This window comes from Salmo salar, chromosome 08 (assembly GCF_965601325.2).
Source record: "Salmo salar chromosome 08, fSalSal1, whole genome shotgun sequence".
Taxonomy (NCBI): Eukaryota; Metazoa; Chordata; class Actinopteri; order Salmoniformes; family Salmonidae; genus Salmo; species Salmo salar.
Genome location: NC_138298.1, coordinates 25,176,675 through 25,195,963, shown reverse-complemented (window position 1 = coordinate 25,195,963; position 19,289 = coordinate 25,176,675). Strand labels below are relative to the sequence as shown.

The window sequence follows — 19,289 nt, the reverse complement described above, 5'->3', positions numbered from 1 at the left end:
GATTATCTAGACTGTATTCAAAATACGCCACTATAACTATATAGTGTATAAATCATTTTGTAATACAATGTTTACATTTAATTGTGGTATGTATTTGAAAGTATGTATCATTGATCAGGTCGGTCTGTATTGACTGTTACACGTGGAAACTTACTTGAGGAAGTGACGTGCTTACTTTAACAACGTGCACAGTGAGCTTCACATGAACTGTAAGTAGCTAATTTCAGTGTATCATAGTTTGCTTGATAATCAGAACCTAAACAGAAACGAGGCGTGGGCTAACTGTCTGTGTAGAGCACTAATGTTAGCTAAATGTATACCTAGCTAGACAGCTACTACCTAGCTAACAGTAGGTACGTTAACGTTGGATATGCAAGCATATGCAAGTCTTAGCTAGCAACTTTAGTCTAGCAGACTAAACTCTACTTCACGATATAGACATACATCTTGAGATGTATGGAGTTAACTTTAGTCAGCTAACTTTGGTCAGAGTTTGTTGCCACAATACCATTTGTCGTGTTTACAGGTTTGATTGACACCAATATTCAACCTATTCAGTACCTCCTGTCACAATGACGCAGACAGACCCACATGAGGAGCAGCAACCAGAGTGTCTCTACCTGGAATTATCCTCCCAAAACGAGCAGCCCTCGGTTTCCCTACACACCTCCATCTCGCTCTTCCTCCTGTCTTACTGCGAGTGCACGTCATTCAAAGTCTTCCTCGTCTCTGCCAAGCCTGACACACAAAGCTCACAATCCTGGAAGTCACAGGTTTGTCATTGTCGATTTGCTTTGCGTTGTAGACAGTAATGACAGGCAAAGAAGTTGGGAAAAACTTTACTGAGCATGTTTCAGTCAACTATAGTACACAATATAGTGAAGGTGAATGAATACATATCAATATGTGTAACAACAATATTTCTTTGACAGGTACCAAAGTCTTTAGCTGTCTCGATGGTCCATGTCAAGGACTTGCCTGTGTTGGTGAGGGGCTGCCGTCTCCCCGCCGTACTGGATGAGACTGGGAGATACTGCAGGGCCGGGCTGGCTGTCGTGCTCAGGCATATTATAGACAGGACCTGTGAGGCAGACCCCAGAAGGAAGGATGTAGCATCACTGCTAGGGTTCAAGAAGACCTGTCTGAAGGCCTGCGCTGAGGTAAGGGGAAACACTCAATTATTATGATATGCATGCAGTGCCATTGGCAAAACTATGAATGATTCTGTTTGTGTATACATGACATTAGTGTTTTTGTTTCTTTTTTGTTTTTAGGCATAATTAAATTGTCACACATCCGTAGGAGCTTTCCCATTGGAAAACCAATTGAATCTTATATTCTCCCAAAGGGATTTTTTTATGAGCTAGTGAATAAGATGGGATAAACTTGTCTACAAGTTGTCTTGGACACACAGTACTGCTGTATAAAAATACAACTACATTACACCAATGCCACAAATATTAGTCAAAATGAATGCATGTTCCTCCTCTCCCTTATAGGTGAGCCAGTGGACCAGGCTGTGTGAGCTCAGTATCCCCTCGGCCGTGGAGGCCCACCTCCGGCAGCCCACTAACCCATCCCTGCACCTCCCCTCTGCCCTCCTCAACCTCGAAAAGACACTAGGCGAGCCCGTCAAGGTGCACAACGATGACAAGATTCGCCGGCAGAAGCTCCAGCAGCAGCAGAAGAAGAACCAGAAGAAAATCTCTCAGGACCTCCAGGAGGACCAAGGGACAGACATCACCCAGCCCCAGGATTCGCAGTCCGTCGACGGGTTAGAACTCCGAGCAGCCCTGGCCAAGCTGTATGTGGATAGTGGTGCAGTTCCGTCCACGACCACTAGGGAGAGCTCTGACATCAGGAAAGTGAAGACCACAGAGCTGCCACAGCTGGAACATGTGTTTGCTGAGGGGCTGTACTTCACTCTGACTGATGTGGTGTTGCTGCCTTGTATCCATCAATACCTGGTAAGGAAGGCCCTTGGAGGTTATCTGTTATATGTTTGAAGGGAAGTTGGTCTAGAAGTCTTAGCCTGAGTCCTAGATCTGTTTGTGCTGTCTTTCCAACTCCATTGCTGTCACTGGCAAAACGGCACAAACAGATCTGGGACTCAGGCTACAGAGTTCTTGCTTTATGCACTTGATTTATATTCCACGGACCGAGCCTCCCTTCTGCTGGTCACTAAATATGTAAACTACCAGCACTTCTCTTGCAATCGTGTTTCTTCAATCTTTATGCCTGTTTAGTCTCCATGCTAGTTTTAGACAAGTGGTAGCTCTGAGTGTGTGGCACATTTTATTTTAACAGTAGCATATTACCCTATTGTCCCCTGTCGTCACCTGCTACCTCATTTGAGTACTTACACCTGTTGCTATGTCAACCGTATTATGAAGGCCTCTGAAATGATGCTTGACACCCTTCTACATTGAATGTCTCATCAGGTGGTACCTGTACACCCACAGAGGCTTTACACAGTGGAAACCAGGCAGAACAGTGCCTTCCTAAGACTGTGTGTTTATGTGTGTCGGCACAGATTCTATTCTCAAAGGTGGTCCACCTGGCTGTGGATGATGGCACCACAATGACAAATGGGTCTATTTTAAATGTAGTTGGTTGATATGCATTTCAATGAACCGGCTTTGGGATCATGCTTGATTCGACATGCTGATTTTAAAATGTCATTGTCATGGGGACAGAGTCTAATTACAGATATGAGAAATTAGGCTGCGAGAGTGATGTTGAAAGGATGAGATTTGCTGCCAATCACTTACTGTAGTTCATCATCAAGTTAGTTTGTAAAATAAAGTTATTTTAATTTGCCCCTAGCTGAATTTTCCTGGGAACTTTTTATTTATAGATTTCCCATATTTTGTTTAGTGTTTTGGGTTTTTATGAGATGCCACCACGGGGTGTTAGTTATCGATCTATTATGCCTTGGAGCCAAGTGGCCAACAGGGTCTCCTCTGCACACCTCTCTCCTCTTCTCTTCCATCTCTCCTCCTGTTCTCATAGCTGTATAGCCTGGGATTGGAATTAAGTGAAGTTCTCACAATAAGTCTCTTAGGGGTCAGCTGTGCTCCAGTGGTTTCCAGTTTCACACTCAGCCTATCATGTCTCCTCTCTTCTCCCACACAGCCACTACTGTCTATCCACAGATCCACAGGACAAAGAGCCAGATAAAAGACCCTTGGCTTTATCTACTGTCACCTCTTTCTATGCTCTGTCTGTTTCTCTCTCTATTCTCGCTCTCTCTTGGAAACACACACACATGTTATGTTCTTCTATCCTCGTGGGAACCTTTAATTAATTTCCATTAAAAATCCTATTTTCCCTAAACCTTACCATAACACTAACCCCTTACCCTAATTCTAACCCTAACCTTAATTGTAACCCTGAACCTAACCCCTAAACTTAAAATAGCCTTTGTCCTCATGGGAATGTGGGAAATGTCCCCAACAGGGAGACATTTTCTTGTTTTACTATCCTTGTGGGGATTTTAGGTCCCCACAAGGATAGAATAACTAACACACACACCCCTCCCTTTCTTAGTGCCTGTCTCTCTCCTCCATCTCCAGAGGGGTGATGAGTGGAGGGGATCAGCCTGGTGGAACCTGGGCTCTTGGTTCAGTGCAGATGACACTTCTGATGAATCACTTAGCTGACTCAGACCCCCATCTTCACTTTCCCCTCGTCCTCCTCCACAGAGCTCTCTCCAGAGCCACAACGCCAGCACACTGTCCCAGCTGCCTCTCTTGCTGCGCTGGTACCTCCAGGTCCAGGAAGTCCCCGGGGTCCCTAGGGCTGCCCAGGCCTGTGGGATGGCCCTCTCCACCCCCAAGGCCCTCACTACCGGCCCCCCAACCATAGCCAAAGCACAACAGCCCAGCCAAGCAAATCAGGAAAGCCTGGAGACGACGGAGGTGCACTTCGTTGGAGGCCCCAGGCCCACGATGACTAAACTCAAAGTAATTGAATATATTTTTATCTCTCTCCCACTCCCTCTCTTTCCCTCTCTCTCTCTCAACTCTCCCCTCATGCCTTCCCACCATCTCTTTTTGGGAGGATTAGATGAGGCACATTGAAGGTTTCAGGAAATCTGTCAGTGGTAAAAACTCGCATGCTCTCTAGCAGCAGCGCCTTTCTCTCTTGAATGCCTCTAGGCACATCGCGCGCAAACACACAGAACTGTCCCAATATAGTACTCCCTCTTCCTACTGACTGTGTTCCTGAGCTGCAACGATAAAGGATTTATGCACTCCAGTTGGTTGTAAAATTGTCCCGCTTCCTATAATTGAAGGCTTTGTCTCAGATTATTGCGGCCTTGCTGTTGCGTTCTGTTACTTTAAAGGCTGGTTTGCAGTTGGTCTATCGATATGTTTGTGGACTGTTGTCGATGTGACATAATGAACATTGTATTTTCGTCCAACATCAAACTTGACGTTGTCGTTATGAAAAATAATTACAAAACGACAGCCAGGCAACTCAAAGGTACTTTCTAAACAATGATTTGGTTCGTTGCGAGCTTGTTGGCTAAATAGCTAGCTGGCTAGCCAGTTACAAAAATGAACAGAGTAACGTTATAGCTGACGACGTCGGAATTTACGATAGCTACTTTTTATTCATTGAGGAAAATAAACCCAACACAACATCATTACCTGCAAGGTAAAATTGCTTACGGTTGTGAGTGTGACGAAATAAAAGTAGGTCATTCTGTCTGTGAATTTTAGAACTTCGGCAACGTCTTGTCACATTTGGATTTGTTACTGTAGCAGCCCAGTAACCACGACAACGGACGTTGCGACAGTCGCAGAGACATGAACTTTTTTCATGTCTGTGCAACAAGGGAACCGAGAGTCACAGTGATGGTCTACAGACATTCCACATGAGTATACATTAAATGTCGTTTTGACCAGCTACCATTGTCGCATTCTAATTGTTTACAGACATGTCATTAGACCAAGTGTAAACCGCATTAAATAGTGATTTGCTGTGTAATTGTTTGACAGGTAATCAAATGTTTGTCCCATAGGCCACTTTTATATTTGCCACCACTTTACACTATAGTGCACATCTTTCACTTTCCCCTCAGACTTTGATTTGAATAAAAACACTGAATCCAATACAAAAATAATAACATTTTACAGCCAGACTATCCTGCTTGTAGTAATTGCAAAAAAACACCAGCACTGCTCAGAGTACACACCCGCTAGCATAATTACTCCACACTCTCAATATAGCCTACAGCCTCTCAGGGTGTAATCACTAGCACTGTTAGCACGGTTAGCGCTGGACTCCAAATGGCTGCCTGGAACACGTTATGGAGTAGCGGTTTCAGTGGGACATAAACCGACACAGCTGTCAAGGCAGGAAACTGCATCCTCAGCTGGCTCAAACCTTCCTAACCCTGAACACCCTCACTGTTCTCTGGCACGGCTGGTCCCAAGTATAAATCTGAGATTTCTTGCTGGCCACACAGATATGATATCCAACTACGGCAGGAAGTGCATCAGCCAATCGTAAATGTTGATAAGTTGCCCTCTTAGAATGTGATATTCAACCCTGGTCGATTACGGAGTAGACACAGGTGCACACAGTTAGAACATGCACTGACATAGGAACATACACACACATACTGCCCACATACATATACTGCCGTCCCTCGCCTGCCCAGACGGATTTCGGTGCTGGTTGGCTTTGTGTGTGTCTGCATGTGTTTGTTTGGTCGTCACCAGCAGGACTGGAGTGCAGCTGTTGTACGGTCTGGGGCCTTGTTGGAGCCAAGGGGCCTGTGTGTGTAGAGGCCAGCCCAGGGCGTCACAGACCGAGAGAGAGAAAGGCAGAAAGGGAGAGGGCTAGGCTCCAACAGTGTGACGTGCTGTCCCTCACTGCTGCTTACCAAAGCCAGCACTACATCTCATCTGTCCACCACACAAACAATCTGAATCACCTCCTACTGTGAATCTGAGAATATAATTGTATACAGAGCTGCTTCACCTTGTCTTCCCATTTCACTCACTCACACACTGTAGTGAGGGAGAAGATTGACACACCCAGTGATGTCTGTCAGTCATAGAGCCTCTTTCCCCCAGCTCTCTCTGTGTGTGTGTGTGCCAGGCTTCCAAAGGCTTCTTGCCAGGTGCACTGAGATATGAGTGACAGTTTCCAAATGTATCTCTGCAGTATGTACCTACTGTCTCCTATGTTGTAGTGCACCAGCTTGGAACTGGTTCAAGAGGCCATTTTATTTTTGTTACCCAACAATGACACAAAACAAGCAGCCTTTTCAAGGTCATTTTTATAGTTTGTGATTTTCCCTGAGATAAAGAGAGAGCATGTCTAACTATAAAAATGACCTTGAAAAGGCTGCGTGTTTTGTGTCATTGTTGGGTAACAAAAATAAAATGGCCTCTTAAACCAGTTTCAAAATCACAAACTATAAAAATGACCTTGAAAAGGCTGGCTGTTTTGTCATTGTTGGGTAACAAAAATAAAATGGCCTCTTGAACCAGTTCCAAGCTGGTGCACTACAGCGTAGGAGACAGTAGGTACATACTGCAGAGATACATTTGGAAACTGTCACTCGTATATCTCAGGCATACAGCAAATGCCCTTATTTTCATACTTACTTATTTCCATGAAGTCCATTTATTTTAATGGAAAAAGATAACAATAAAAAAGCTGCCAAGGAAGGTTAGCTCAAAGCTTTTGATTTCGATGAAGAATGTGAATGTGATTTAATATGCCGTTTAGAAAACAACTGCCCTTTTTTATGCCTGAAGAAAGAGGGCATTGTTTTCTACTAATGAAAGATAAAAGGCAATTTTGTGTAATACTACTTCTAATATCTTGCTAACTTTTGATGAGGAATGTTCTTAGTTCACAAAGCTTTCAGAACGCTTTCATCCAGTATCCAAAGGCCAGTGTTCAAAGATGCAGTGTTTGTCCCCATCTGTAGCTCTTTTACCTGTAATATCTATCTCTTCAGTTCTGGAGAACACCTCCATCCCCCCTATGAGCCGGGTAACAAGGCCAACTTAACAGACAGTGTGTTTCTCTACAGGGAGAGAACGAGAGAGGAAAGAAAAAGCGGTCTTTGTCCTCAGGTGGTTCTTCAGATTGGAACAGGGTTAACGGCGGTCAGGGTGGAAGAGCGCTCCCTACTCTCTGTAAACCACTTCATTACTGCTGGTTGAGACCGGAAAAAACCTGTAGGCTCTGAGAGAGAAGTTTCTATGGTAACCTTGATGGTGGGTGTTCCCGCAGGAGAGTGGTATTGAGGCCGTCTTCTCACCTCATCCTTGCCCTTCCTGGACCCTCCCCTGGGACAGCTTACCGGAGGCCGTCAACCCCACTGAAGGTACTACTTTCATCCCTCTCTCCTCTCCATCCCTCTTCCCTCTCTCCTTTCCTGTCTCCCTTCGTTCATCCATCTCTCCATCCTTTTCTCCATTCCTCATCCAATCACCCTTACTGAGCCAGAAATCCATATCAAACACCACTGATATCTGCGGGAGCATCCCGGGTACACGCTGCATATACATTTTTGCATAAAACATCACTACTACTTTGGCTTGGTGAGTTCCATCGACGAGTCGCCCCCTTTCAAACAACAACACACACAATCAGTGGAAGTGCCTGTGACCGGCCGAGCCTTTGGAGACGTAATGCGTTCTCCAAGGAGCCCAGCCTAATGAGTTCTGAAGCGGTGTCTTGCTGTGACGTATTCTCTCAGTGTGGTTGGGGCTAAGTGAGAAACAAGCCTGTCACCGGGACAGGGACACACTCCTCGGACCGTAGAGCCGTCGTCGGGAACACAGTGGTGGCTCTGTTGCCGTGGCAGCCGTGTCTGACGGACGGGCGGTGGAAGCAGGGTTGTTTGCAGTCCCAGGTGAAATGAGTCTCTCCTTGGAGGGGGCGAGCGAGCACTTTCCTTATTAGTGTGTTTATTATACCCTGAGAAGGCTAATAAATGAGGTGTGTGTGTGTGCGCGCACGCCTTAATGAGGATGATAGATGCTAGTGTTATTCTAGCGCAGCGAGAAGGGGTTCCATTGAGCGCGCGCGTGTGTGTGTGTGTGTGTGTGTGGGGGGGGGGGGCACATTCACATGTGTGTCATGCTTACAGCTCATCTTAACGTGCATTAAAGCAGCTGGAGTACATCAAGGTCATTATAGAGGAATGTGTATGTACAGATAGCAAGAACACACACACACACAGCAGTGGGTTCAGTTCAGTGGGTAAAAGAGTGAGGAAATGCATCCCACCTTACACTGAATTAATTTCAATACACTACAGTGGCATCATGTCCTTTATTTGTGTAAAGGAGAGGAGACGAAGGAGCATCTTCAAACTATTGACATGCCCCAAACGGTTGTCTGTGATAAAATGGCAGGATTGTTCTCTCAGGTTGTTCCTGTGCTTTCTGTCTAACTGAATCTTGGATTTCAAACAAGGATGTTGTGTGGGTGTGACGGCACATGTTGATTTGGTCAGTGTTGTCTGTTATAAGAATTTTCCTTCCTTTTTCGTTGTCTGTGTGTGGTTCCGGCCAGTGGGCGGATACGGGAGGTATTCAGACAACCGTCCTCCGGTTTCTTTCCAATGAGTTCAGCAGACAGTATCGAGAACAAAACATGTTCTCAGTCAGAAGTAGTTTAACACAGAAACTTGAACTTGAAATCAACCGGCTCTGGATTAGCTATTTTAGTTACCTCCAACCTCTCACATAACTGTCCAGACATTGGCAATATTCCACTTGTCCTTCCCTTTCCAGTCATGCATTCCTTATCACCCCGACATGTTATCTCTTTATATGCACTCCAGTCCAGACATTTGCTAAATTCACACTCAAGCATACCCACATTCTCTCTCTCTCTCCTCTCTCTCCTCTCTCTCTCTCTCGGTCTCTCTCACTCTCTCTCTCTCGGTGTGTCTTGCTCTCTTTCTCTGCTCCTATACACTGCTAAACAGAGCTAAGTAGTGTGGGCAGTGTGACTGTTCTGAGTGGGTGAGTCATAGAGAAACTTGATGTTGTTGGGTACTCTGGTAGATGAACAGAGGCTCTAAAGAGATCCGTGTGACTGCTGCTGCTGGCTGTAGTGTAGGTAGGTAGCTACGTTCCCTCTGTGTTCCTGAGTCAGGGTAATTAGTCAGAGTGGAGATGAGACAGACAATTTGTCATGGCCCGGTAGTGACCGAGCCTTCAACGTCTGTCAGCGCCTCGCCAAACACACCCATCCTTCTACCACCACCTCACAAGGACACAGCAGACAAATGAGCAGGGAGGTGCCGTCACTGCAGCCATGCATCAAATCAAATGTTATTGGTCACATACACATATTTAGCAGATGTTGGGTGTAGCGAAATGCTTGTTTTCCTAGCTCCAACAGTGCAGTAGTATCTAACAATACACACACAAGTAAAATAATGGAATTAAGAATATATAAATATTAGGACGAGCAATGTCGGAGTGGCATAGACTAGAATTAAGCAATAAGGCCCGAGGGGGTGTGGTATATGTCCGGGCCATATATCACAAGCCCCCGAGGTGCCTCATTGCTATTATAAACTGGTTACCAAATGTTTTGTCGTACCTGTGGTATACTGTCTGACAGACCATGGCTATCAGCCAATCAGCATTCAGTATATACATATGAAATGAGTAAAGCAGTATGTAAACATTATTAAAGTGGCCAGTGATTCCATGTCTATGTATATAGGACAGCTTCCCCTAAGGTGCAAGGTGAGTAACTGGGTGGTAGCCGGCTAGTGATGGCTGTTTAACAGTCTGTTGGCCTTGAGATAGAAGCTGTTTTTCAGTCTCTCGGTCCCAGCTTTGATGCACCTGCACTGACCTCACCTTCTGGATGATAGCGGGGTGAACAAATCAAATGTATTTATATAGCCCTTCTACCATCAGCTGATATCTCATAAACCCAGCCTAAGAACCCCAAACAGCAAGAAATGCAGGTGTAGAAGCACGGTGGCTAGGAAAAACTCCCTAGAAAGGCCAAAACCTAGGAAGAGAGCTAGAGAGGAACCAGGCTATGAGGGGTGGCCTGTCCTCTTCTGGCTGTGCCGGGTGGAGATTATAACAGCACATGGCCAAGATGTTCAAATGTTCATAAATGACCAGCATGGTCAAATAATAATGAACAGGCAGTGGCTCGGGTGGTTGTTGTCCTTGATGATCTTTTTGGCCTTTCTGTGACAATGGGTGCTGTAGGTGTCCTGGAGGGCGGGCAGTGTGCCCCCGGTGATGCATTGGGCAGACCGCACCACCCTCTGGAGAGCCCTGTGGTTGCGGGCGGTGCAGTTGCCGTACCAGGCGGTGTTACAGCCCGACAGGATGCTCACAATTGTGCATCTGTAAAAGTTTGTGGGCCTTAGGGGCCAAGCCAAATTTCTTCAGCCTCCTGAGGTTGAAGAGACGCTGTTGCGCCTTCTTCACCACACTGTCTGTGTGGGTGGACCATTTCAGACTTTCAGTGATGTGTACGCCGAGGAACTTGAAGCTTTTCACCTTCTCCACTGCGGTCCTGTGGATGTGGATAGGGGGGTGCTCCCTCTGCTGTTTCCTGAAGTCCACGATTAGCTCCTTCGTTTTGTTGAGGGAGAGGTTATTTTCCTGGCACCACTCTGCCTTCACGTCCTTCCTGGTGGCTTTATCGTCATTGTTGGTAATCAGGCCTACTACTGTTGTGTCATCTGCAAACTTGATGATTGAGTTGGTGGCATGCGTGGCCACGCAGTTGTGGGGGAACAGGGAGTACAGGATGGGGCTGAGCACGCACCCTTGTGGTGCCCCTGTGTTAAGGATCAGTGAAGTGGAGATGTTGTTTCCTACCTTCACTACCTGGGGGACTCAGTTGCACAGAGTGGGGTTCAGACCCCAGGGCCCCGAGCTTAATGATGAGCTTGGAGGGTGTTGAAGGCTGAGCTATACTCAATGAACAGCATTCTTACATGGGTATTCCTTGTGTCCAGATATGGATCTATTGGGGCGTTAAGCAAATTGAAGTGGGTCTAGGGTGTCAGGTAGAGGTGATATGATCCTTAACTAGCCTCCCAAAGCACTTCATGATGACAGAAGTGAGTGCTACGGGTCGATAGTCATTTAGTTCAGTTACCTTCACTTTCTTGGGTACAGGAACAATGGTGGACATCTTGATGCAAGTGGGGACAGCAGACTGGGATAGGGAGAGATTGAATATGTCCGGAAACATTGCAGCGAGCTGGTCTGCGCATGCTCTGAGGATGTGGCTAGGGATGCCGTCTGGGCCTGCAGCCACGCGTGGAGGAGGTGCCGTCTGGGCCTGCAGCCACGCGTGGAGGAGGTGCCGTCTGGGCCTGCAGCCACGCGTGGAGGAGGTGCCGTCTGGGCCTGCAGCCACGCGTGGAGGAACCGAACGAACGGACGGACGGACGGACGGACGGACGGACGGACGGACGGACGGAGGGAGGGAGGGAGGGAGGGAGGGAGGGAGGGAGGGAGGGAGGGAGAGAGAGAGATGCACAGGTGTAGGCTTAGTGAAGGTGTAAGTGGAGGCCAAGGTGTTGTCGGGGTGGGGTGTAGGCTTAGTGTAAGTGGAGGCCAAGGTGTTGGCGGGGGTGTAGGCTTAGTGAAGGTGTAAGTGGAGGCCAAGGTGTTGTCGGGGCGGGGGTGTAGGCTTAGTGAATGGTGTAAGTGGAGGCCAAGGTGTTGTCGGGGTGGGGGTGTAGGCTTTGTGTAAGTGGAGCCGGGGCGGGGCGGGGGGAGGCAGGTGGTGTGTGGGGCCGGGGCGGGGCGGGGGTGTAGGCTTAGTGAATGGTGTAAGTGGAGGCCAAGGTGTTGTCGGGGCGGGGGTGTAGGCTTCGTGTAAGTGGAGGCCAAGGTGTTGTCGGGGCGGGGGTGTAGGCTTAGTAAAGGTGAAAATGGAGGTGAAGTACCGATGTTAAATGTGGTGCGGTTGCTTTGACAACAACACGAACGTCCCTCTGTGCGCACACTGTGACTTGAAGGACGATTTGAACCCACTTAACCACAAAATGCCTCCAAGTTTTCACCATCATTGTAAAGCCCTAGTTATTTTGTTGCTTTGACAGTCATTTCTGAAGATTATTATTGTCCCCTACAGCTGCATCATTCGTTGGGGATGACATGTTTACTGTTGCCTTGTTTGGTTCATGTTCACTGAAGCTGGAGACTCATATCTCCCTCTCTAACTTTAAGCACCAGCTGTCAGAGCAGCTCGCAGATCACTGCACCTGTAAATAGCTCATCCAACTACCTCATCCCCATACAGTTATTTAAAAAAAAAAAAAGTATGCTCCTTTGCACACCAGTATTTCTACTTGCACATCTATCACACCAGTGTTTAATTGCTATATTGTAATTATTTCGCCTCTATGGCCTATTTATTTCCTTACCTCCCTTATCTTACCTCATTTGCACACACTGTATACATACTTTTTCTATTGTGTTATTGACTGTATGTTTGTTTATTCCATGTGTAACTCTTTGTTGTTGTTGTATGTGTCACACTGTTTTGCTTTCTTGGCCAGGTCGCAGTTGTAAATGAGAACTTGTTCTCAACTAGCCTACCTGGTTAAATAAAGGATAAATAAAAAGCCGCCCGGGCTGCCCCCCCCCCACCCCCCCCCCCCCCCCCGGCCAACTGACGCTGGGCCAATTGTGCGCCGCCCTATGGGACTCCCGGTCATAGCCGTTTGTGACACATTGAACCCGGGTCTGTAGTGAAGCCGCAAGCATTGCAATGCAATGCCTTAGACCGCTGCGTCACTCGGGAGGCCCAACAAAAACGTTATTTTATTAAATACAACTATTCCCTGTTACTTTATTTGAATATGGTGAAAGTATTCCTTTTTAAATAAAACTGTTCCCGGTTTCTTTATTTGAATATGGTGAAACTATTCCTTTTTAAATAAAACTGTTCCCGGTTTCTTTATTTGGCACCTAATAGGCACCTAATATAACCACTTTATTTAATTTAACCTCTTGAAATGGGAAAACATGTTTTTATTAAGTTTAACGTGCTCTTTATGACAATGTTAAAATGAGGTGACACACTACTAGAGGTCGACCGATTTCATCGGCTTGGCCGATTTCAAGTTTTCATAACAATCGGTAATCGTCCTTTTTTGACGTTGATTATGGCCGATTACATTGTAATCCACGAGGAGACTGTGTGGCAGGCTGACCACCTGTTACGTGAGTGCAGCATTAAAAGGACCTTGTGGCTGCAAGGAGCCAAGGTAAGTTGCTAGCTAGCATTAAACTTATCTCATAAAAAACAATCAATCAATCATAATCACTAGTTAACTACACATGGTTGATGATATTACTAGGTTAACTAAATCAAATCAAAGTTTATTTGTCACGTGCGCCGAATACAACCTTACAGTGAAATGCTTACTTACAGGCTCTAACCAATAGTGCAAAAAAAGGTGATAGGTGAACAATAGGTAAGTAAAGAAATAACACAACAGTAAAAAGCCAGGCTATATACAGTAGCGAGGCTATAAAAGTAGCGAGGCTACATACAGACACTAGCTTGTCCTGCGTTGCATATAATCAAAGCGGTGCCTGTTAATTTGCCATCGAATCACAGCCCACTTCAACTCTGCCAAATAAATGGGTGATGATTTAACAAAAGCACATTTGTGAAAAAAGCACAATCGTTGCACAAATGTACCTAGCCATGAACATCAATGCCTTCTTTCAATACACAAAAGTATATTTTTTTAAACCTGCATTTTAGCAGGCAATATTAACTAGGGAAATTGTGTCACTTCTCTTGCGTTCAGTGCAAGCAGAGTCAGGGTATATGCAGCAGTTTGGGGCGGCTGTCTCATTGCGAACTGTGTGAAGATAATTTCTTCCTAACAAAGACCGTAATTACATAATTATGACATGACGTTGAAGGTTGTGCAATATCACAGGAATATTTATTTAGACTTAGGGTTGCCACCCGTTTGATAAAATACGGAACGGTTCCATATTTCACTGAAAGAATAAACATTTTGTTTTCGAAATGATAGTTTCCAGATTTGACCATATTAAATGACCAAAGGCTCGTATTTCTGTGTTTATTATAATTAAGTCTATGATTTGATAGAGCAGTCTGACTGAGCGGTGGTAGGCAGCAGCAGGCTCGTAAGCATTCATTCAAACTTTACTGCGTTTACGAGCAGTTCTTAGCAATGCTTGGACGCACAGCGCTGTTTATGACTTCAAGCCTATCAACTCCCGAGATTAGGCTGGCAATACTAAAGTGCCTATTAGAACATCCAATAGTCAAAAGTATATGAAATACAAATGGTACAGAGAGAAATAGTCCTATAATAACTACAATCTAAAACTTCTTACCTGGGAATATTGAAGACTCATGTTAAAAGGAACCACCAGCTTTCATATGTTCTCATGTTCTGAGCAAGGAACTTAAACGTTAGCTTTCTTACATGGCACATATTGCACTTTTACTTTCTTCTCCAACACTGTGTTTTTGCATTATTTAAACCAAATTGAACATGTTTCATTATTTATTTGAGACTAAATTGATTTTATTTATGTATTATATTAAGTTAAAATAAGTGTTCATTGTTCATTCAGTATTGTTGCAATTGTCATTATTACAAATAAACTCAGCAAAAAAAGAAACGTCCTCACTGTCAACTGCATTTATTTTCAGCAAACTTAATGTGTAAATATTTGTATGAACATAAGATTCAACAACTGAGACATAAACTGAACAAGTTCCACAGACATGTGACTAACATAAATCAAATAATGTGTCCCTGAACAAAGGGGGAGGGTCAAAATCAAAAGTAACAGTCAGTATCTGGTATGGCCACCAGCTGCAATAAGTACTGCAGTGCATCTCCTCCTCATGGACAGCACCAGATTTTCCAGTTCTTGCTGTGAGATGTTACCCCACTCTTCCACCAAGGCACCTGCAAGTTTACGGACCTTTCTGGGGGGAATGGCCCTAGCCCTCATCCTCCGATCCAACAGGTCCCAGACTGTGCTCAATGGGATTGAGATCCAGACTTTTCACTGGCCATGACAGAACACTGACATTCATGTCTTGCAGGAAATCACGCACAGAACGAGCAGTATGGCTGGTGGCGTTGTCATGCTGGAGGGTCATGTCAGGATCAGCCTGCAGGAAGGGTACCACATGAGGGAGGAGGATGTCTTCCCTGTAACACACAGTGTTGAGATTGCATGCAATGACAACAAGCTCAGTCCAATGATGCTGTGACACACCGCCCCAGACCATGACGGACCCGTCACCTCCAAATCGATCCCGCTCCAGAGTACAGGCCTCGGTGTAACGCACATTCCTTTGACGATAAATGCGACTCCGACCATCACCCCTGGTGAGACAAAACGGTGATTCGTCAGTGAAGAACACTTTTTGCCAGTCCTGTCTCGTCCAGCGACGTTGTTGCCGCTGTTGTCTGGTGAGGACCTGCCTTACAACAGGCCTACAAGCCCTCAGTCCAGCCTCTCTCAGCCTATTGCGGACAGTCTGAGCACCGATGGAGTGATTGTGCGTTCCTGGTGTAACTCGGGCAGTTGTTGTTGCCATCCTGTACCTGTCCCGCAGGTGTGAATTTCGGATGTACTGATCCTGTGCAGGTGTTGTTACACGTGGTCTGCCACTGCGAGGACGATCAGCTGTCTCCCTGTAGTGCTGTCTTAGGCGTCTCACAGTATGGACATCGCAATTTATTGCCCTGGCCACATATCCAGTCCTCATGCCTCCTTGCAGCATGCCTAAGGCACATTCACGCAGATGAGCAGGGATCCTGGGCATCTTTCTTTTTGGTGTTTTTCAGAGTCAGTAGAAAGGCCTTTTTTTTGTTTTCTAAGTTTTCATAACTGTGACCTTAATTGCCTACTGTCTGTAAGCTGTTAGTGTCTTAATGACCGTTCCACAGGTGCATGTTCATTAATTGTTTATGGGTCATTGAACAAGCATGGGAAACAGTGTTTAAACCCTTTACATTGAATATCTTTGAAGTTATTTGGATTTTTATGAAATATCTTTGAAAGACCAGTTCCTGAAAAAGGGACGTTTCTTTTTTTGCCGAGTTAATATACATAAATCGGCCGATTTAATTGGTATCGGCTTTTTTGGTCCTCCAATATTCGGTATCGGCGTTGAAAAATCATAATCGGCCGACCTCTACACACTACCCAAAATGAACTCCAATGTGGAACGACCCTAACAGTACCACTCTTGAGCTGATCGCTACAGTTTTTAGCCCATAGGTTATATATACACAGTCCCAAGTCTCTAACAGCTGGACCTGAGATGGGACAGTATTTGACTCAATTTTCCACCAAAATGTTTCATCTCAGCAAAATTTCCTTCCACCCACCCAAAGAAAAACATCCTCTGTTTTGTCATTTGAGCTTTAGAACGGTAGACTTGTCTTAGCCCACGCTTTCACATCTAGTCCAATACATGCTGAGAGAATATGTGAAGGACCCGACGAGTGTTTTCACATCTGGGATGCACACCTGATACACTTGTGATATGAGCTACCAAGCTAGTCATACGGTATGGCTATTAGGACCTCCTGTTATGTGTGTTGCAGGAAGACACATCAAAGGCAGTGTATTGGTATAGACCGTCCAGAAATGAACTCTTGATTGCTGCTGCGGTTGGATGCTTGTTATGGATATTCCAAGGCAATATCAATATCATATTCATCTCTGTTTTGATCATAACACCCATACAGCATAAACGGGTAGGAGTTAGTGCTGTCTAGGTAGTCACATATGGGAATTCTCTGAAGGAAGACTGTCTGACAGTTGATATAGAATGAATACGTTTCTTTGAAAAGTCCATATTTAGAATGGGCTGAGATGCTGTCAGTTTGACGGAGATGTTAGCAGCAACCACCAACAGACTGTATGTGTAGATTATACCCCTTCTGGATATACTGTATTATCGCTTGTTTTCACAGACATTTTCCACCACCATTAAAACTTGCCCAATGCACATTAAGATAGAAATGTACAATTCTCAGCCAATCTTTGCGATGGGTAGACATACACTCTTCTGTACGTTATGCTGTTATGCAGTTGGTCTAAGGCTCAGCCAGCCTGAGAGTAGAGGAGTCTGTCTGATCATCACTTGTCAGAGAGCTGTCCGTCTCAGGGCCCTGCGGTGAAGTCTGTCTCACTGGGAGGCGGGTTGTTGGGAACGTAGAATGACTCCCCTGTCAGAAGGTGTGTGGCCTGCACGCATGTCCGTGTGTGTGTGTGTTATTCTATCTACCCGTGTGTGAGTGTGTTGAGTTTGTGTGTGTGTGTGTGTGTGTGTGTGTGTGTGTGTGTGTGTGGGTGTGCGCTCATATTTCTGTCTGTCTTTGGGTGTGCGGTGGATGGGATGTGGGGGTTCTTTCTGGATGTGAGTGACAAGGGAACTGGGTGAGAGGGAGGTAGAGGAGGAACTGTCTGCCTACGTGGCAGATACTTGTCCCCAGGCGTCTCCTGCCAAACCAGGCTCAGGGGTAAACGGGAATAGGTACATTTTCTTACCCATGTTCAATGAATTAAACACATAAGCCTTTAAATGGGCTATTTAAAGATCCCAATAAAACTAGACCTAGCAACAAGAGTCTTCAAGGTTTGTTGCGCACAATTAGGCGGATAATTGGCATTTTATTTCTGTGATTGCAGTTCAAACACAACCTGTTCCCTTGAGGAGGATTTCAGGGCTATTTCAACCGAATTTCACTGTTTGTTGAAACCGTTTGAGGTTTGAGTCGACGGCTACATTTGAATGCAGCGCCACGGGTTGTGTGGGTTTGGAATCATCGTCTGCTCCCCGCGAATGTCATATCATGAATATTCATCCTCTTTCCGATTCCCAGTTTTGTTTTGCTCAATAAGCACTTGTTCTTCGCAGTGATGGAGGGGAAAACTGCCTGGAGCTCCCCTAAGCTTTCAGAGGGTTTAGGTTACTCTGTTCTCACTAGTCTAGACTCAGAGTTTAATTAATTACTTCCAATTGTCGCATGTTGAGAATGTGAGCTTTGGGGTATACAGAGACACTCTCCCCTAGAAAGTAAGCCAGCTGAAATAAGCAATTAGAGTGGTTTTGACTAATGTCTTTAAAGTGATCATAGAAACGGCATTTGCAAAATAGTCAGCACCCTGAAGTGGTTACAGGTTATGCCTCAGTCCTTTTTGTTGTGATTTAGAAGTGTCATCTGTAAGCTGAGGCATCATAAGCCTTATGCCAGAAGCAATGGAATTGTAGATCACTTTCATTTCAAAGAAAACTACAGTATGTCTCTCATAGACTCCATGAAGATAATTATAATTGTGTGTCAGAATGTGTGAATAAATGCTGTCATTCTGCTCATTAGGTCACACAGCAAGGTGCTGCCCTCTCCTCATACCAAGACCTCTCTCTCCTCATACCAATACCTCATACCAAGACCTCTCTCTCCTCATACCAATACCTCATACCAAGACCTCTCTCTCCTCATACCAATACCTCATACCAAGACCTCTCTCTCCTCATACCAATACCTCATACCAAGACCTCTCTCTCCTCATACCAATACCTCATACCAAGACCTCTCTCTCCTCATACCAATACCTCATACCAAGACCTCTCTCTCGCCTCATACCAAGACCTCTCTCTCGCCTCATACCAATACCTCATACCAAGACCTCTCTCTCTCCTCATACCAATACCTCATACCAAGACCTCTCTCCTCATACCAATACCTCATACCAAGACCTCTCTCTCCTCATACCAATACCTCTCTCTCCTCATACCAATACCTCATACCAAGACCTCTCTCTCCTCATACCAATACCTCATACCAAGACCTCTCTCTCCTCATACCAAGACCTCATACCAATACCTCATACCAATACCTCATACCAAGACCTCATACCAAGACCTCTCTCTCCTCATACCAATACCTCATACCAAGACCTCTCTCTCCTCATACCAATACCTCATACCAAGACCTCTCTCTCCTCATACCAATACCTCATACCAAGACCTCTCTCTCCTCATACCAATACCTCATACCAAGACCTCTCTCTCCTCATACCAATACCTCATACCAAGACCTCTCTCTCCTCATACCAATACCTCATACCAAGACCTCTCTCTCCTCATACCAATACCTCATACCAAGACCTCTCTCTCCTCATACCAATACCTCATACCAAGACCTCTCTCTCTTCATACCAAGACCTCTCTCTCTCTCTTCATACCAAGACCTCTCTCTCTCTTCATACCAAGAC

General features: G+C 45.4%; 1 protein-coding gene across 1 annotated transcript in view; it reads left to right on the top strand.

Moving 5' to 3' along the window:
* Positions 1-201: 201 nt before the first annotated feature.
* gstcd (glutathione S-transferase, C-terminal domain containing) overlaps positions 202-19,289 on the top strand; it is a gene marked incomplete at its 3' end in the record, with an annotated part of 65,608 nt that continues 46,520 nt past the window's right edge. Inside the window, 6 exon segments of the mRNA NM_001173910.1 lie at positions 202-209; positions 527-773; positions 933-1,160; positions 1,500-1,967; positions 3,705-3,965; positions 7,264-7,357. Coding sequence (NP_001167381.1) covers positions 573-773; positions 933-1,160; positions 1,500-1,967; positions 3,705-3,965; positions 7,264-7,357 — 1,252 coding nt within the window.